General features: G+C 36.6%; 1 protein-coding gene across 3 annotated transcripts in view; it reads right to left on the bottom strand.

Moving 5' to 3' along the window:
- ABL1 (ABL proto-oncogene 1, non-receptor tyrosine kinase) overlaps window positions 1-21,739 on the bottom strand; it is a 218,909-nt gene that overhangs the window by 137,620 nt on the left and 59,550 nt on the right. Inside the window, exon 2 of one of the 3 annotated variants that reach the window (XM_072632736.1) lies at window positions 15,800-16,084. The exons of the other annotated variants lie outside the window; for them this stretch is intronic. Within the exon in view, the coding sequence (XP_072488837.1) occupies window positions 15,800-15,851 (52 nt within the window). The 5' untranslated portion in view covers window positions 15,852-16,084. The remainder of the gene's footprint in view (window positions 1-15,799; window positions 16,085-21,739) is intronic. 3 annotated transcript variants of the gene reach the window in all.

Here is a 21,739-nt window from a genome sequence, read left to right as displayed (position 1 = left end):
AGAGAGCTGAGTGGTCTGAAGTAAAGGCCACTTAGCACTTGTGCTCTACTAGTATCTAATGTTTAGTAATTTTAGAATAAGGGAGGAAGACTCTCTACCATCCTTAACTCCCAGCAATTACATATAGAGAACATGTTCTCTGCTCCTAAGTTGTTTGTGACCCTGGACAAAGTCATTTCATTTCTTGGGTCTCATTTCACCATTTTTTTTAACAAATAGAATCCTTGAAGGCAAGAAATGTGTTGCTTTTTCTTTGTATTCCCAGGAACTATCTCAATCCAATGCACTTAATAAATATTTAACTGAATTGTTCACAAAGCACTGCTCCTGACCTCATCCTGAGGTGAAGGGGACCCTGGGTTTTTAAAGGCAATGCCAGCTGAGTCTAAGCTCTGGAAGGATTTACTATTTTGGAAAAGCTTCTATCATGGTTCCTCCAACAGAGTCTGCTTTCTGAGGAACAGCCTCACTGAAAACAGAGACTATTATCAGCAGACTGGACACTTACGATAAAGTCTTTGGTTATGGCAAAAACATTCACTCCCTTCTCAATACTCAGGCAATCCAAACCCTATGTTTCTGCATTGATGGTGGTAAAGTGAAAAAAAAGGGAACAATAAGTGCTAAGAATCAGAAAGAATTTTTTTTTTTTGCCTGTCTTACAAAATTAACTTAGCTGCTGGCACTCTACATATGAGGTTCTTATCCAATGACCAATGAGCAGATACAATACTAGAGGAACTAAACTGTTATCAATCTTGGCATCCCTGCTTTTAATACAACAAGAAGGAAGTTATAACTAAATTAAAAGATCACTCACAGGTTGTTAGTGAAGAGGCAAATAGGGATTTTGCAGAGTTGGTCCTATTCTGCATCCAAAGACAAGTAAATCATTTGAGGAACTAAATATTCTACAGACTTCTTAAACTCAACCTGTTCAAACTTGAACTCATTATTTTTTTCTCCCCAAACTCTCTCCTCTTCCTAACTTCCCTATTACTGTCAAGGGTACCAATATCCTCATAGTCACCCAGTCTCCAAACGTAGGCATCATACTTGACCCCTTCACCCTCTTTCACCCTCCACATCCAATCGATGGATAAGTTCTATTATTTCTACCTTTGCCTCATATCTTACAAATGCCCCCTTCTCTTTAATCATATTGCTACCATAGTGGTACAGGTGCTCATTATGTCATACTTGGACCATTACAACAGCTTTTTGGCTGGTCTTCCAGCCTCAGGTTTCTCCCCACTCCATTCTGTTCTCCACTGAGCTGCCAGAGTGATCCTTCTGAAGCACAGATCTGACCACATCTTTCCCTCTTCCCCACTCCTCTCTCTGACTCCCACCCCCACATAAACACACAGACACACACACACAGACACAGATACACACACACATACACACACACACACAGACTAAACTCCCTATTACCTCCAGGATCAAATATAAAATCCTCCTCCTATTACCTCCAGGATCAAATATAAAATCCTCTTTCTGGCTTTTTAATATTTTCATAACCTATCCCCATCCTACATTTCTAGTCTTCTTACCCCTTATTCCACCCTCCAGGTACTCAAATCTATTTAACAGTCTCTTGGCTGTTCCTCATGCTAGATATTCAATCTTCCAACTCAAGGCATTTTCACCAGCTGTCCACCATACCTAGAACTCTATCGCTTACTTCCCTTTTGTTGTTGTTCAGTTGCAACTCATGGACCATAACACACCAGACCCTTCTATCCTCTATTATCATCTCATGAAGTCTGCTGAAGTTCATGCTTGTTGCTTCCATGACACTATACTTCCCATCCTCTGCATTCCCCTTCTCCTTTTACCTTCAATGTTTCCCAATATCAGGGTCTTTTCCAATGAGTCCTGTTTTCTCATTATGTCACCAAAGTATTTAAGTTTCAGCTACAGTATCTGACCTCCTGAATTAATTTAAGTATTGACTGATTTTGAGCTCCTTGCCAGCCAAGGAATTCTCAAAAGTCTTCTACAGCATCACAATTTGAAAGCATCAATTCTGTGGTACTCAGTTTTCCTTATAGTCCAGGTCTCACAACTATACACTGCTAGTGGAAAAACCATAGCGTTGATTATACTATACTAAGTAACAATACTATATTACTTCCCTGGCTTTATTCAGGTCTCAACTAAGTCTCATCTTCTACAAGAACCCTTTCCCAGTCCTCCTTGATCTTAGTGTCTTTCCTCTGAGATTCATCCTGTATATATCCCAATTTATCCTTTATATATCTAGTTTGTATAGTTGTTTGCATATTGTCTTCCTCTTATCCTGTGAGCTTCTTGACAGTAGGGACTACATTTTTACTTTGGTTTTGTTTTGCCTTTCTTTTCATCCAGTGCTTAGCGCAAAACCTGGAACATAACAGGAGCTTAATAAATATTAAAGGACTGAATGACTGACATTTAGTTCTCATGTTACAGTGTTCATAAATGTTTGCAAAGAGACCATTATAAAAATAGTTGCAGTTTAATGCATCAACAAATGTTGCAAAGGATAAAAAAAGTAGAGAAATTCTATGAAAAGCAAGTATTACAAAGGAAAACAGGACAAAAAAGATGTCATCAAGAAATATATAAGCAAAAAATGATAAAATGGTCACATGGAAAGAATAAGGGACAACAGACGTATAGCCAATGGATAGTCCCTGTGCTCTACTAGTATTTAATCCTTGTAACGTCAGGAAAAAGTGAGGAAAAGCCCTAGTAATGACAGGGAGGGTAAAGACAAGAAACACACAGGATGGGCAGTCATAGGTGAGTTGTGACCTACATCTTTGGAAGGGGCAACAATACTGGTAAGATCCATTTAAATACTGTTTATAACACTGACCTGGTGATCTTTTAAAGCCCCTTTCAGTTCTAACATTCTATGATTTTAGATCATTTTCTCACTATTATACAACTAATAAGTAACAAAGTCAAGGGCAGAGGCTAGGTCTTATGTCTCTAATGTCAGTGCTCTTTCTGCTGTACCCTACTAACTCAAAGATTATAATTTTTAGGTATGGGAGAGACTGCAAGAGATCAACTGTTCTAGGCCTCTGTGTTTAATTCAAGTGAAAAATTACTTGGGATTGTTTTAAGTAGTTATTCTTTGATTTCACATATTATTTTGCCTCATAATTATTTAATGAGCTTACTTAACATTGGGTATTATAGCTATTTGTTATCTTAGCCCCCTTCCAGGCTAAGTTCCTTGAAAATAGCTACCATGTTTAGCTAAACTTTGTATCTTCCTTGGCATATAGCTTAGCACTATGAACATTAAAACTACTTAATAAATTTTTCTATATTGTAAAAAATTTGCAAATCTTAAAATGGCATTTAAGTGTAAATAACATTATTATTATTATTATTATACAAATAAGACAAGTGAAAGTAAGGAGGTTAAAGGATTTGATCATTAAATCACAAGATATAAAGAAGACCTGAGAAATTAGATCTCTTGCCTCCTGTATCAAGCTCTTTTCAGTACACCACTCTGTTTCTGCCTTTAAATTCTCTATATTTACATAAGGCTTTCTGTGAGAATTTTGAAGCACTATACATTATTCAACATTCAAAACATTTTGGGATAGGGAGGAGGCAAGGGCCCCTCTTCTTTGTGGAAGATAAACTAAATAGGACTTGCCAACATTGAGGCCTATTAATTTGCAAAAATGATGGATAAATAATTTGCCTTTCCCAATAAAACTTTGCTATCATTTTCAGAAGCCAAGCAAGAGACTTATTTTTAATGTCAGACAAAAATAGCATAAAGTACCATAATCTGCCAACTCTCATTATAACTTTGACTAGTTAAGCATTTACTACTCATTATACACTTTTCTTTATAGAATGGAGCAAACATACCCAAAGGTGACCAACAGAGGGAATTAGTGGCTTAGTCCTGGCTTCCTAACAGTTCCAAGGCTTTTTGCTCCATTCAGTAAAGTATCCTTCCTAATCTCCTCAAGGATGCTGCTAAATGTCAATACATACCAAACCTTGTCACGAATATTATGTGCTTAGTCAAATGTGCAATATTTTATGTAATAACACAATTTGGATGCTAACCGAATATGTCTTCCCTGACCAATCTTCCAATATAGAAAAAACAGAAAAACAGAATACTATGATTATATGATTCTATATAGCATTTCACTTACCACATAATAAATAGTATCCCCAGCTGTCCAAGGAAAGCTAGAGAATTCCTTTCCCTGGAAATATTTTCAAAGTAATAGAGACAACCCTCTGTATGTATTAATTTAAACAGTCCTGGGTAAAGGTGGGAAAATAGACATAATGGGTGCTTTGAAACCCATTTTGGCCCTATGATTTTTTTTTTTTAAATGAAAATGCAGAATCTCCAAAGTATCTTTACTACAGCAATATGATAAAAACTTGGGATGCTTGGTCCCAGTTTTAAGTCAAACACTTGCTGAAACATAAGATTATCACTTTCAGTATATGAACTTCAATGTCTTTAATTTGAAAAACTTGCTTAAATTTTCCAAAGAAGAGTGTTTCTGAATTTTTTTTAATTGTTCTATTTTTATTTCTACTTCATTTTATTTAGTGGCTAGCTAGCTCAATTAAGTCAGAGCACAGTGCTGTAAGAGAGTGGTGGGGATACTCAGTAGGATACTCACTGCTCTTCAGATAAATGGCTCTTTTAAGTTTATATTTTCTATATTAAAGTGTTCTATTATGCTAGACTCCACAAGACAGGTGTCAAGTAGATCTTTTGGTCAATAAGGATCACGAAGGTAGTTCAGGTTCACAGAACTATGAGTATCATTGGTGTATGAGTTAAAGCCTTGTACACATCTTTTAGCTTTCTTTGGTCATAGCTTATAACCTAAGTCATCTTGCAAATGTTAATGAAAAATTCAAAAAAGGAAGAAAAGAAAGGAAGGAGGGAAGTCAGGGAAGGAAAGAAAGGGCAAAGAAAGGGAAAGAGGGGAGAAAGGAAAGAAAACAAGTGAAAAGTAGGAAAGGAAAGAAGGAAGGAAGGAAGGAAGGAAGGAAGGAAGGAAGGAAGGGAGGAAGGAAGGAAGGAAGGAAGGAAGGAAGGAAGGAAGGAAGGAAGGAAGGAAGGAAGGAAGGAAGGAAGGAAGGAAGGAAAGAAAGAAAAAGTGTGAATAGATAAAAATCCACCATTCCTAAGAGAAAATCTGCTCAAAGCACATACCTTAACAATGGAAGGGCAATAAAACTATCTATATTATAAGTACAACATTACCATTTTTAGAATTGTTTTTCTAAGGAGCTAATTCTGACTGAACCTCCACACAGATTTTTTTTCTCAGAATAATAAATCTAGAACAGAAAGGGACTTCAGAGGCCCTCTAGTCTAACACCTTCATTTTACAGATGAGAAAAGGAGGCCCAAGGAGGTTGTGATTTTTCCAAGTCAACACAAGGAATACATATCAGAGGCATGATTTGAACCTAGTTCTTCTGACTTCAGAATCAATTCTCTTTCCACCGTGCCATGCTGCCTTGCTTATGACCTCAAGATTACAATAATCAGTCAAAACTAATCATTAGACTTTGTGGATTTAGCTATTTATTTGAATGTTTTTTGTCCTCAGGGTCCTACTCAGAAACTCATCATTAATAACCTCCTTGAGAAACAGTGTCTGTTCTATCACAGTAACAAACATTTTCCATGTTATGGCCATGAAGGTTTGCTATGGTTCTGAAGCATGAATATGAGAGCAAACTGGGGGAAAAGAGGAAGGCCACGGGTACTTGGTATGTGTCTAAAGAATGCAAGAGGGGTGACATTCCTTAGAGAGCACCAACACAAGCCACACGTTCCAATTCTTTCACATTCTGAAACTCCTGGAGTGGTTTTTCCCAAACCCTGGGAAACTTGGAGTAGGCGATGACCTGCACCCACTTGGTTTTCATTCTGCCAAATATAAATAGATGAATTAATCCAATTATTTGCTGCACCTATTTTTTCCCTGCAAGAAAAAAAAGCTTACAATGTCAATGGAATCCCATGCTTGTGACTCTTTTTATGTAATTCTACTGGTAAGCAGTTTTTCTATTGTTCCACAAGGAACAAAATTGGCATAATTAATGCAAATATTCTGATGACGGGAATATTCTGATAAGTTGCTAAACTATTATTCCCCACTACATTTATTTTACAGTTTCGGGTCTTTATTGATATTGATCACAGAACCAATGAGACTGGAGAATTAGACACTTTTTTTCAATCCTTATAACACTGCAAACATCTCCAAAATAGGAATTATGCACAAAAGATAAAGCAATTTTAACATGCTGCCCACCAAATTTCCAAGTGTGGCCAAACCAGATTTTTAAAAAATTGTAAAATATTTAACAAAATAAATAAAAACACAATGGGATCCTTATTATAGTTCAGTAGCCCCCATTTTTATTTGAGTCTGACACCACTGGTCTAAGACACCAAGAAGTCTGATAACATAACAATCCAAAAAACTAACAGCAGAGAAAGCTAATTCCTACTTTCAAATGTATTCACTCAATCAGCACCTTCTCACACACCAGTTATCCCTCTCTGGAAGGGCTGCACAAGCTGACCTAGGCAGGGATTACAACACTTCAACTTTGTCCCTACCTCCCTGTGTGGAAAACCAAAAACCAGAAGCTTACTCTGGCTAGAACAGTATGACAGCATTGGGTACTACAGCAGAAATTATGCAGGGAATTAAAGAACAGGGGGAAACGAGAGGATGAAGGTTATCTGAGGTTTCACCAAAGGGGACTGGCATCCAGCTGAGGCCAGTCCTGTCTCCACCCAGAAGTCACTTGAGACAGAGACTGAAGCCAGTGAAATATTAATTGTCTAGCGTGGGAAGAGGTTGAGAGAACTTTGACTTATAGTCCCAGGAAATTGAACACCAAAGGGAAGGTGTCAGAAAATGAGCAATATTGAAATATAAGGGAGAAAAGCATGAAATTACCAAAGATCTCCTAAGGAAGAAAATTCCGTTAAAGACCTTGAGCACAAGCAGATAAAACAATAGAGAAGATATTAGTAACTGCAAAAAATATGGCCTCCAGTTCATCTGAGGCCAGTCATCTACAAATAAATATTGCAAGAAAATGAAAACAAATCAACCTCTAATAAGGGAGAAAACCCTATGGATTCCCAAGAGACTTTGAAACCATGGCAAGATGTTCCCAAATAGTTCAAGAAAGAAATAAGAACTGTGAAAGCAGAACTTCTGCCTTACATTGCAATAATAACTGGTAGAACAGAAAAACTGTAATCTATAATGGCAATCTACATCAAAGACACAAAAGAAGAACAAATGATTAGGAATGCAAATATACAAAAATAAAGGACAAGCTGGAAGAAGAGAAGCAAAATCAATAACGTTAAAAAGAAATCACAATTGCTATACAAAAAACATACTGATATCAAAGACAGATAAGAGAGATGATCTAAGAATTGTCTATCTCCCAGAAGAACATATCAAGCAAAAAAGTTGAATGTCATAATCCAAAAAAAATACAAGAAAACTGCTCAAAACTTGTGAACACAGAAAACAAAATACCAATTAAAAAAATTAATAGATCACCTCCAGAAAGAAAAGGGAGAAAAAACTTGCTACTGCAAACTTCACTAAAAATAGTGGTTAAACTGCAAGACGAAGAGTCAAGATGGTAGAATAGCAGGAAGAAGTACAGCTTAACTCCCCAATCACATCTCCTCTACATATATCTAGAAGACAAGAGAGAATTTTTATCAGGAAATCCAAGGAAAAAATCATCATGGGTAATTTTTCCTTTCAAGTCAGCTTAGGGAGGCAGAGAAGTCTGTGGATACTAGGGATGGTTTTTGTCCAGGAGCACATCATGCATAGAACATTCCAACACCAAGTAACATAAAGAGGGCTAGGACTAAGGCAACAAAGCAGAAAGTACAAGAATAGCAAGAGGTCCCAGGGTATCCCTGAATTAGTGCAGGATACAGAAATGGGTGTTATGTGAAAGTTCTGCTGTTCACTATCCAGTCCTGGATCACAAGCCCAGGGCAGGATAAGAAGAGGATATGTTCCCAGGAGTGGTGAAGAAAAATGGCTAAGATTCTAGCAGTGCTCTGAGCAAGAAACGAGTTCAGAAGCAAAAAGCAGCTGTGTGTCTTTGATTTAAGAAGTAGAGCAAGGACTAAAACTTCCAATTGAGGACAAGCTAACAGAGGTTTTGTTCAGATACAAATCTGGGTCAGAAATTCACAGAGCTCAGACCAGGAGGGCAGTGAGTAAACCACCCCAGATCCTATCACTCTGGGAATACTGAAATCTTGTGGATCACCAATCTGAGTTGTCCCTGAGATGCTTAAATAACAGAATATTCAATTCTCCAAGAAAGCAGTCAAGAAAACAAAGACACAATAATGAGACAAATTACCAAATCTTATGGGATACTGCAAAAGCAGTTCTTAGGGGAAGTTTTATATATTTGAATGCCTACATAAATAAAATAGAGAAAGATCAATGACTTGGATATGCAGCTGAAAAAGCTCGAAAAAGAACAAATTGAAAATCCCCAAATAAATACCAAATTAGAAATACTGAAAACCAAAGGAGAGATTAATCAAATTGAAATTAAGAAAACTATTAAATTAATAAATAAAAACAATAGTTGATTTTATGAAAAAACTAATAAAATTGATTAACCTTTGATCAATTTGATTTAAAATATGAAGAAAACCAAATTACTATAATAAAAAATAAAAGGGGTGAACTCACCTCCAATGACGAGGAAATTAAAACAATAATTAGAAATTATTTTGCCCAACTCTATGCCCATAGATTCTACAATCTAAATGAGATAGATGAGTATTTTTAAAAATACAAATTGCCCAGATTAATAGAAGAGGAAGCTGAATACTAAAACAACCCCATCTCATAAAAAGAAATTGAACAAGCCATCAATGAACTCCCTAGGAAAAAATCTCCAGGGCTAGATGGATTTACAACTGAATTCTATCAAACATTTAAAGAACAGCCTATATAGACTATTTGGGAAAACTGTTGAAGAAGGAGTCCTACCAAATTCTTTTTATGATACAAATATGGTTTTGATACCTAAACCAGGAAGAGACAAAACAGAGAAAGAAAATTACAGACCAATTTCTCTAATGAATATAGATGCGAAAATTTTAAATAAGACTTTAGCAAAATGAATACAGCAACTTATCACAAGAATAATACATTATAATCAGGTAAGATTCATACCAGGAATGCAGGGCTGGTTCAATATTAGGAAAACTATTATCATTATTGACCATATCAACAACAAAACTAACAGAAACCACATGATTATCTCAATAGCTGTAAAAAGCTTTTGACCAAATACAACACCCATTCTTATTGAAAACACTGGAGAACATACAAACAAATGGAACCATAAAATAATAAGCAGTATCTACCTAAAACCTTCAGCAAGCATTATATGCAATGGAAGTAAGCTAGATGCATTTCCAATAAGATCAGGGATGAAACAAGGATGTCCATTATCACCACCATTATTCAATATGTCACCATTTCTCTGCTGGTATGGTCTTCTTCAGCAATGAAGGAGGAACACACACAAGAAATGTTAGCTGTGGCAATAAGAGAAGAAAAAGAAATTGAAGGAATTAGAATAGGCAAAGAAGAACCTAAGTTATCACTCTTTGCAGATATTATGATGATATACTTAGAGAATCCCAGAGAATCAAGTAAAAAACTACTGGAAATTATAAAGAACTTTGGCAAAGCTGCAGGTTACAAAATAAACCCACATAAATTCTCCTCATTTCTGTATATTAGTAACAAAGTCCAACAGCAAGAGATAGAAAGAGAAATCCCACTTAAAGCTAGGGTAGATACTATAAAATATTTGGGAGTTTACCTGCCAAAACAAACCCAGGGACTATATGAGCACAGCTACAAGACACTTTTCACACAAATAAAGTCAGATCTAAGTAAGTGGAAAAACATCAGGTGCTCATGGGTAGGCTGAGCCAATATAATAAAAATGACAATTCTACCTAAATTAATTTACTTATTTAGTGCCATACCAATTAAACTATCAGATAATTATTTTCTAGAGTTGGAAAAAAACAGCATCAAAATTCATCTGGAAGAACAAAAGGTCCAGAATATCAAAGAGACTAGGGAAAAAAATGCTAGGGAAGGTGGCCTAGCCCTACCAGATCTCAAATTGTATTATAAAGCAACAATTATCAAAACCACCTGGTACTGGCTAAGAAACAGAAGGGTAGACAAGTGGAATAGGCTAGGTACTCAAGACACAGTAGACAATGAATATAGCAATCCACTGTTTGATAAACCCAAGGACCCCAGTTTCTGGGATAAGAATTCACTGTTTGACAAAAATTGCTGGGAAAACTGGATAAAAGTGTGTGGAAACTAGGCATATAATTCTAATTTTTTTTTCCAGATCAATTGGATCATTTTACAGTTCCAGAAAAATATCAGTGAACCTGTCTTCCCACATCCCCTCTAACACAATTTCCGTCTTTGACCATCTTTGTCAACTGAACTGGTTTGAGGTAAAATCTCAAAATTGTTTTAATGCAAAGTAATTATTATTAGTAATTTGAAACATTAAAAAATATAGTTACTGATGGATTATACTTCTTATTTTGAAAATTGTTCATGTCCTTTTAACTGTAGGGTTCTTGGGCAACTATTAACCTACTTAATCATGAAGACCTGCCAAACTATTATTACCCTCCTTAGATTTGATTTTTTTAAAAGACTCAGCAAAAACCCTCCACATTGTTTAAAAGCAGTTATTCATGACCATTCATTACAATACAGACATAATCTGCTATCAACCTATGAATTATCTATTGTTACTTTTAATATCTCAAACCCACTTTCCCAGACTGCTTTAAATTGCCTCCCCTGCCTCACCTGTTGTGTGCTGAGGAACTACTGCAAGATCATTTTTGAAAATATTTTAACATCTTCTGTTTTTACATCTCCCCCAATAAATCCCACTATCCTGTAAACTATACATTAAAAAGAAAGAAAAAAAAGCAGCAAAACAATGATGAATGGACATAAAAAGTTCTCAAAAACTCCAAAGTATTCACAACACATAAAAAAACTCAACAAATTAATAAGAGAATTGCACATCAAAATAATCCTGATCAAAACCATATACCTAGCAAATGGCAAAAACGGCAAAAAATGGCAATGTTCAATGTGGAAGGGATTGGTTGTGGAATGATAGGCACATTAATGCACTATTGGCAGATCTGTAAAATGGTACAACCATTTTGGAAAGCAAATGACTAAAATGTTGATACCTTTTGACCCACACATTCCATTACTGGGCTTATACCCCAAAGAAGCCATTGACAAAGAAGAAAATCTCCATGTTCACAAAATATTTATAGCAGCATTTTTGTGATAGCAAAAAAAGTGGAATCAAAGAAGATGTCCATAAACTAGGGAATGGTTAAACAAACTGTGAATTGTGAATGTAATAGAATATTTACTGTGCCACAAGAAATTATGCCAGTTATGAATACACACAATGTGATGAAGAGAAGCATGGAAAGATCCATATCAATTGATGTAGAGTGAAGCAAAGCCTAGAAAACTAATATACACCTGCAACAATGTAACACAACTACACATCAAAAAATTAAAAGTGAATGTAACAAAACTATAAAGATCAAGCAGGACTCAAATGAAGAGACACGAAAGGACATCCCTAACCCACTTATTTGTGACGGTAGGAGGTTCACAGGTACTACACACTGCAAAGACTTTTTCAATGCATTGATCAGTTGTGCTGATTTTTTTTCCTCTTTAAAAATACTATTTGTTATATTGGATGGCTCTCTGGGAAGTGTAGGGGAAAGGATGCTGGAGAAAACGATGATATAAGAAATAGAAGACATCAAAAACTTATGTTTTTAGAAGTTAATCAAATACAGAGTCTGAATAATCACTTCTTCCAAATGAATCTGCTGTCTCCCCAAAGTTACTATTGATTTCTTAAACTGATAAATCTAACAGCCTTTTCTCAAACCTCATTCCTTCTGGCCTCTCTGAAGCATCTGAAACTGTTGATCACCTTCTTCTTCCTAGATATTCTCCATTCTTTGGGTTCTCATAATACTGTTCTCTCTTGCTTCTCCTACCTGTGTCTGATCATTCCTTTTCAATCTCCTTTACAAGTTTATATTCCACATTATGCCCCATAACAGTGGTTAAACCTGTGGCTCTGTCCTATATTTTCTTCTATTATCTCTCTATACTCTCATTTGACAAAATAATGGGTTCATGTGGGTTTCTTTATCATCTCTATGCAAATAACTTACAAATCTACGCATATAGACCAAGTTTCTGTCCTGAGACCAATCACATCTCAAACTCTTTACTGGATTTTTACATTGAAAGTCCCATAGGCATCCAAAACTAGACTCATTCTTTCCCACAAAACCGAACTGCCACACTTCAAATTTCCCTGATTCTGTCAAGGAAACCATCATCCTTCGAGGCATACAAGTTTACAACCTTGGCATTATTTCTGACTTCTCACTTTTCTTTACTCAACTTAACTTGTCAGTTGCCAAATCTTGTTATTTTTACCTCCACAACATCTCACATTTTTTTCCTCTCTACACATATGACTGTCACCCCAGTCTATATCCTCATCACTTATTGCCTGGACTGCAATAGCATCCTAACTACTCTAAGTATCTCTCCTTTCTATTCCTCTTCCATACACACTGAGCTAATCAGACACTCCTTTACTCAATAAACTGTAATGACTTCCTCTAGGACCGAATATAGGATCTAGTATAAACTCCTCTGTTTAACCTTTAAACATTTCATAACCTGGCCCCAATTTCCTTTTCCAACCCTTTTACTATTTTTTACTATTTTTTTAAAAATAGCATTTTACTATTATTCTTCTTTCCCATATTTGACATCCAGTCACTCTGGCCTAATTGCTGTTTCTCACACAAGACAATTTCTGCACATTTGCATTTCTACTTCACCTTGTTAGAAACCTGTTTCCTTCAAAACTCTGCTTAAGTGAGATCAATATGGAAACTTTCTAATTCTAAGTGCCTTACCCTCTCCACTTTTTTTCATTATGTTTATTTTTTATGTATTGTGTGAAAACTTCACTTTTTTGGTGTTATAACTCTAATAGAATGTTAACTCTTTAAGGACAAGGACTTCTGTTGTTATCTTTGTATCCTCAGCAATAAGTCCTGTTCCTGGAATATTACAGGCAATAAATGTTTGCTGATAGACTGATCAATATATCTGATTATTCATTTCATACAATTTTAAGGGTGGGGTGATTGATTTACTCAATTCTAATGATGGGGTGCTTATGACTGGACTCTAGCCCTCGGACCATATCTCTCCCCAGCCCAAAGACCCTATCTCTGGCAATAACTCATGAGTGGGCCCCAGTGAGGCAAATTAGTTCTCCCTGGTACAAGAACAAGCTGACCTCTGTAGAATTTCCCTTACATGAACAGGATTATCTTGTATCTGTAGAATTGTGATGTACTGACTCCCAATTACCCTATATAATAACCCAGAAGTCAAGTTATAGACATCAACTCTCGTGGCTATCTTGTTACAGAAATAGCAGACCAAAAACACAACCCTTTGAAGCTCTTCCCCTCACCCAGGGTTCCTAGTAGTGAATGATGCCTGCACCCAAGGTACATAAACTGTTATGTCACCACTTAATTAGCATATTTGGCATACCACTCACAGAACTTTCGCTATATAAGCTTTAGCATCACACCTATTAAGTTGTGAGTTCTCTAAGGGGCTTCACCTGATTTATTAGAGTTATAATACACTTTTTGCCACTTGACTGGAAGACTGCTAGAGTCCATGAATTCTTTCCAGATGACTACAGGTTAACAGACAGGACTGACCTGACTGTTAGATAACTTAGTGACATTATAAGCCTAAAAACCACACCTCTCAATACCCATCCCTGCCCCTTCTCCTGGTGAACTCTGGGCAAAATGTCTGTGTAGTAAATACAAAAAGTGCATGTTCCTTTAAGAACTGACCATTCCCTAATTCTGCCCCAAAACACCTAATTAACATATTTGGCACACACTTCACTGTAATTTTTCCTATATAAACTTCAACTGCACCCCTTTTAGGTTTCAGATTCCTTAAGAACCCTTCACCATTATATAGCACTACAATAAACTTTTACCACTTGACTGGCAGATCACTTGAGTCTGAGAATTCTTTCCTGACGACTCCACCCTATACCTCAATAATTTTGGGGTCCAGCACCCCTAAAACAACTTCACTACCTCAATAAAAATAATCTCACTTAAAGTCCTTAGACTAAAGGTAGAAAATTCTTTAGAACTGTAGTGATACTACACACGATTAGTATTTGAATAGGCTAAAGAACCTTAGCCATGTCCCCTGGGATTGTCCATAAATTACCAAACTAGCATTCATTAAAAAGATTGGAAAAAAATAGCATTCCACACACCCTAGAGGAACAAACAAAGGACTGAGCTGTAACAGGAAGAAAGATATCTTGAGGATCATCAATTCCACAGAGTAACTCATTTCATCTCAGGAGACCCAGGATGAATGAAGATCTGAGAAAAAGTAGGTTCTTTCTGTAACTTCACCTCCTGGTACATATCTATGTACCAATACTAAACTATAACATCCTCTTTTGCTACCTAAATGTTTCCAGTAAATTAAATTGGGCAACCTCTACCTAAATACTAGGGATTCTCCTAACTGGGGACTCAGAGCAACTGTAGCTGAGCTCATAACTTTTCACCTAAAATAAACTCCCCATAGCATAAAAGAAGAAAACCATGAGGATCTTAAAGAACGTTATACTATCTTCTAATTAAAACAAGATAATGCACCTGGACATTATACATGTATTTGGTCAGCAAGGGCAAAATTCTGATTGTCTATGAAAACTGATTATTAAAAACAATATCATAAATGTTTTTGGGATAAAACAGCATACTCAATTATGCGGAATTTCACAAATTCAGAATTTATAATAATGCAAAAAGGTCTGGATTAATATTTACCTTTGAATTAACCAAGGTGGAGGAAAGGATTTATTGAGCAAATTGAGCATATAAACAAGACTGAGAGCAAAAAAAATTATAAGTAATTTAACAGAATCTTAAATTCAGCACCTTAGCAATAGCACTGTTATGTAACAAAAAATTATTCTGATCTTGTCATAAAAGCAAGTCCCTTACCAGACCACTGCTAGTCAGTCTTTGGTTCAGCTAGATTTCTCTTAATACCTAAATGAAATAAAATTGCATCTTTTAAAACTACACTACAATTCAGAAAAATAATCTATTCTCCTCCTCCACAAACTGTTCCATAAAAGAGGTTGTTTGACCAAGAGGGTGTTTCATCAACTGCAGGACAATGCTGTATCTGACAATATAGTAGCATACCAAGTATAATAAGATTTTTCTCTTTGGTGATTGAAAAATAGGTTGGCATGTCTGTGATACAGTTCTATTTGTTCTGAGGGCCTCACGATACAGAAGAAAGAGCACTTGGAGTTAAGAGCCATCATGGGTTTAAATTCTAGGCCAAGCCCCACTTGGTTTGGGCCCTCACTGGCTCAGAGTGAATGTAAATAGCAATTGTTTCTGTTTAGGTCAGTAATCCTGAGGGTCTTCACCTCCCAGATTATCTTTTGTTTTTTTGGACTAGGTAAAAGAGGCATTATCTACCTTATTTCTTACCTAAAGAACTCAGCTTAAAATGGCCAAGTTCTCCTACTGCATCCAGGGCCATCTCCAGTCATCCTGATCTATATCTGGACCCAAATGGCTCCAGAGGAGAAAGTGAAGCTGGTGACTTTGCACAGCCCTCCCTCACTCAAATCCAATTCACTTGCATGTCATGGCATCACCTCCTTGATGTCATGGTCATCGTCGAGAAGGAAGGGCAAACAATAACAATAACAAATCACAGCTCTGCCACTCTCTGTATGACAAAATTCCTTTTCTGGGCCTGAATTTCTTCCTCTGTAAAAAGAAAAAGTTGAATTTGAGATCTGTAACATGATCCTACATACACTGTCATTTCTGCAATCAAGTTATAAGCACTAGGTAAAGCCTACCTAAAGGACTACCTAAAGGACTCAAGTGAGGATCAAAGAAATGTATCATTCCTCATTCAGAATACAAGTAGACTGCTAAAAAACAAAGTGAGAAAGTTACATTTAATGAAATTCTCTGCCTAGAAACATTTTTCAACTCAGGAAAAGAAAGTTAACTTTAAAAGCAACAAAAAGAATCAAATAGGGCCATCTTGTCACAAAAGTCCTGCATTCTTCATGTAAGTTAATCAGGAAAATTAGCAAATAAGCATAAATTAATTTTACTGTTACCCTCTGAAATTACAAACTATTCAAACTTAATGTTAGCAACATAAAAATATACCTGACCTTAATCATAACAAGCAAACCAAAACAACATACTAGAATGTATGAATGTACATAAATTTTCCAAGCATGCTAAATTCACTGATATAACTTTAAAATTAATATAAATTCTAGAAAGACACTACAACCACTAGCTAATGACAATGCTGTAATTAAAAAGTTAAGTAAAACTATACTGCACCCAAAGTAAGAGCTTTGGAAGCAAAAAAAGTTCAAAAGAAATATAAATTAGTTAGTCATATATGTTTCCATCCAATAGTAGTATCTAACCTCTTGGGAAGTTAGAACAACATATATAATTCTTCTCTTTACAAAGCTGAGAGGATCCAAAAAGTTGGCTATAAAGTGTATTTTTTTGGTTGGTTGGTTGTTATCCTTGACATCACTATGCTAGGGTCAAGTTACAGTGTATCTGACTGTGACTAATCAGACAAATACAAGCTCAGAAAGTTCTACCACAGGTTGGGCACAAATAGTCCATGTGAACATTTGGGGTGGATCCTCTAAATATGTACATCTCATGTTTCTTGTGAGCTGTTTCAATTTTGCATAGCTCATAGAGCACAGCACCTTCTCTGATGTGGTCCTGTACCACTGTCTCCCATGTCACACAATCAATTCCAAAGTTCTTAAGAGAGACTTTGAGAGTGTCCTTGTATCACTTCTTCTGACCACCATGTGAATGCTTGCCCTGCCTCCATCTTCCATAAAATAGTCTTCTTGGCAAATCCATGTTTGACATTCAAAACAATGTGGCCAGCCCATCAAAGTCACACTCTCTGAAGTAAAGTTTGAATGCTTGGCAGTTTAGTTCAAGAAAGAACACCTCCATAGTGTTCTCAACAGATCGTCATCAATCAATGCTGAAGCCACTGACTGTTTATCTCAGGTTGAAGTCAATCCCTCACTAGCTGAAGTTCCAATTGAAGAAGAGGTTTTGAATGACATTAGACTCCTTTCACGTGGCAAAGCACCTGATGCTGATTTCTTTAAAGAGAACCCTATACCCCACTCCCTGAATTCTACCATAATATCAGATATTAACTCCAACAAAAGAAAATTAAAGTAGAAGAGAATGAAAACTTTTCACATCCAAGAAATTTAATAGGATGGCCAACTCAAAGGATCAAAGAATTTAAAGTTAGAAGAGATCTTCAAGACTAGTACAACTTCTTTACTTTACAAAAAGGAAAAATGGGAATCAAATAGGGAAAGTGAATTACTCTAGGTCAAATAAAGAGTTAACATATAGCAGAGCTAAGATTCAAACCTAGAACTAATCCAGACTAAATGTTTCCTTTTATGACAAAGTTACAAGAATCAGAGGAATGCCACAAATATTTCTATATTGCCTAGTCCATTGTAGGTACTTAACAAATGCTTGTTGATTATCTTAATAGATAGCTTTTGTTTTTACATCAACAAATTTCTCTCTATCCTTCCAGAGGGCCATACCTTGTAATAATTTAATTTTTAAGAAAAAGAAGAAGAAAATAATTCAGCAAAAACAAACAGCATCTTGAAAAAAGCTAACATTATACACAACGTTTCACAACTTTGGACCTAGACTTCTGCAAAGGAGCAGGGCAAAGAATTTTCTTGTATTTCTTCTTTTGAGCCAAACGTGTTCTTTATATCACAACATTCCATTTAAATGCTTTTGTAATTGTTGTTCTTTACTTTACATTAGTATGATCACTCCATATATCGTTTTTCTTATTCTGCTTGCTTTGTTTATCAAGTTTTTTTTTCATGCTTCTCATTTATTACAGGACAAAACATTCCATTACAATCATGGAATATAATTCCCTTAGCCATTCCTCAGTCAATGAGCCTCCACTTTGTTTCCAGCTCTGTGCTACCACAAAAAGAACTGCTAAGATAATGTGTTTATATGTATACTTACACACTTTTATGTAAAAGAAAAGACACACACACACACACACACATGTCAAATATAGAGAGAGTTATAGAAAGCTACTGGAGTTTACTGAGTAGGGAGATGATATAAATGGTCCTTCAATTTAGCAAAATCACTTTGGCAGCTGAATAAAAATGGATTAGAGTTAAAGCAGGGAGAGACGTGGGGCAGGCTGACCCACCAGAAGGCTACTGAAATAATACAGGTATGAGGTGATGAGGATGTGTCAGAGGAGAGGAGGGAGCATATTCAAGAGATGTTGCAAAGGTGAAACTGATAGGCCTCAGCAACAGACTGGATATGGGAGGTAAAAGAGAATGAAGAGTTCAGGATGATGACTAGTTTGCAAGTTAGAGGGAATGGGAGAATAGTACTGCCCTTTTTGGTAGAAAAGAAGTTAGGAGCAGGGGAGGATTAAGAGGAAAAGGTACTTGGTTCCATTTTGGACATACTGAGTTAAAGATATCTACTGGAAATCCAGTAAGAGATGTCTGAAAGTTGGAATGTGTGATCTGAAAGGGGATCCAGCAAAGGAGACTGACAAGGAGTAGTCAGGAAGAAGGACAATCAGGGTAGAGTGGTATTCTTAAACTTAAAAGAGAGGATGGTATCAAGAAAGAGAGAGTAAACATGTCAAACACTACAGAGTTATCAAGGAGGACAAGGATTGAGAAAGGGCCACTTGATTTGGTAAGTAAGAGACCTTAATGAACTTTGTGGAAAGCAATTTCAATGGAATGATAAAGTTAGAAGTTGGAGTGTGGGGGGTAGGTTTTAAAAAGTAAATGAGAGGAGAGAAAGTCAAGGTACCTAATGTAAGTGACTTTTTTGAGGAGCTTAGTTACAAAGAGCAGAAGAGACAAAGGATGACAGTTTATGGGGATGGAAAGATCAAGTGAGGGTTTTTTCCCCAGGTATAGCAAGGTCTAGGGTCCAAAATCTGTTTTATCTGACTCTAGTGACAATACCTTTCCATTATACCACTTTAATTCTAGAAAAGTTAGAGGATGTCAGATAAGAGGAGGCAATGAGTATAGAGCAGTAACTACCTGTCACAGGAAAGACTACGCCAAAAAAAAAAAAAGAAAGGTTTTATGAAATCGAAGAGGGAGCAAGGAAGGAGGAATGGGAAGTTTCTTTCAAAGTATAGGGTATTTCTATGTTTTTGTATGTAGAAAAACAAAATATTAGCTCTCAAGATAGACTTTACATAAGCCATTTAGAACACTTCTAGTTTTTCCTAAGAGAAAAATTACACAATTACTTGGACAATATCAAAATATTTCCTTGGTTACATCAGCTCTGAAAGCAGACTGCACCATTCATCAGCTTTAGATGGAAACAGGAGAGCCAAAAGAAATCAACAATCTGTGATCAAATTCGTAAAAGTGCAAGGTGGGTTATGTTACATACCCAGGAGAAAATGGAGACTAATTGATAATAATGCTACAGTTCACAATAGTATAAAAAGTCTAATACTAAAGGAAGTTGACCAAAAGAGACAGCTATGGTTCATTTTGACTTTACAAAATCACATGACGCTCAATCTAACTAAAGTATAAAAATAGGTCTCTATATTTTGCCATATTAGGAAAAATATAAGTATAATGAGAGACTGGCCAATGAGGGTCTATTCTTTAAAGCATGTACAACATTCTCTGCCTGCTGCAAACCTAACACAACAAGGCCTGGGATACCTTCTGCTAGTCATGACTGACTGTGGCAATGAGGAATTTTCTAAACAGCTTCCCAGACTGAAGACACCGAGAACTGAATTCACCTTCAAAAGGACTGATACACTCCTCTCTCTCAGCACTTCTGTACTTTTTCTTCCTGGCAACTATCAAAGCAAGAACTGCTGTGAGCCACCACATGGGAGTCAGGGCATCATCTCTTATCTCCACACCCTGCTGTCAGTGATCCTTGAGTGCATGGTACCTTACACCTTTGTGTTTATTCCTTCCTGATCTTAGGTGAATGAGCATTTGGAGACAGAATAAGGGCCAGGTTATGCCCTCATAAGCTTCAAAACATTGGAAGAGCCATCAAAGGTCCCCCTAAGTGACTGGAATCAATGACAGAGACTACAGGAGACAACAGCAGTAGTAACTGAATCTGATACAGAAGTAACTCTGAGGAATAAACTTCTTGATTCAACCCAGCAATAGAATGAGTCCTGAAAGGCTCTAGTCCAAGTGAACAAGGTCCATCAGCTCCACTAGACCCAGAAGTGAACATGGTTGAGACTGAAAAGAGAGAAAAAGACTCCCAGGGTCAGGGGATACCCACTGGTCACATGTGTTTCCTACACTGTACCTCTATACATCAAATATGAGGCTCCTCTCCTTGTGCGTACAGAGAGGAGAATGCACTCCAGATTTGGAGATATTTTTATAACTTCTGTCCTTACCTTTCCAGTAAATATGCTCACCTAAAAGCTACTTGATATCAACTGGTTAATCAATGTTAGAGGAGCATACCAGATGGGGGTTATAAGCAATAAGACCAGAAGCTATAACTCCTCACAGTTACCCCTAAAATCTTGTAGGAAGAAGTAGTAATCACACTCTATTGACCTGATAATGCCAATGAAAGTAAAACTTGAGGAAGAAGTCCCAAAGGGTATTAAGATAACATAATATGACTTTACTTTTCAAAGAATGTAAATTTTAGAAATTATGAAAATATACTCTAAGGAAATGTTGGGAGGTTTTGGGTCCCCTATGGTAGCCTGACAATGGATAGGCTACTAGAGTTGGAAGCAGGTAGACTTAGATTTTAAGTCACAAACCCTCTCTCTGAAGCTGTTTCCATATTGTAAAATGGAATGGTATCTGCTGTACATGGCTGTAGTGCGGCTCAAATGAGATTAATACATGAATAGCAGGGTTTATACAGAGTCCCTCTCCCAATGTCCCATTTTCAATAGATCCAAGATTGCTTTAGACCAAGCAAGAAATGGGAATTTGGCTCTCCCCCTTTGACAATTTTACATGTTTTAGGGTAGAAAAGAGAAACATCTATTTACACTCTGGAGGTTTTTCCTACTGTGAACTCTTGAAAGCTAAGAAGAACAAGAGGAAGGCAAGCTGAGAATGTTCCACCGTGGGGATCCACTGAAGACCTGGAAAAGGGAGGAAGAGGACGGCAATGCCAAGATGGTGGAGTAAAAGCAGGGACTTCCCTGAGCTCTCCCCCAAAGTCCTCCAAATACCTATAAAAGATGACTCTAAATAAATTCTAGAGCTACAGAACCCACAAAATGACGGAGTGAAACAAATCCCTAGCCCAAGACAACCTGGAAAGTCAAGAGGA

This window comes from Notamacropus eugenii, chromosome 1, assembly GCF_028372415.1.
Source record: "Notamacropus eugenii isolate mMacEug1 chromosome 1, mMacEug1.pri_v2, whole genome shotgun sequence".
In the NCBI taxonomy this organism is placed as follows: Eukaryota; Metazoa; Chordata; class Mammalia; order Diprotodontia; family Macropodidae; genus Notamacropus; species Notamacropus eugenii.
This window is presented reverse-complemented; position numbering and strand designations above follow the sequence as displayed.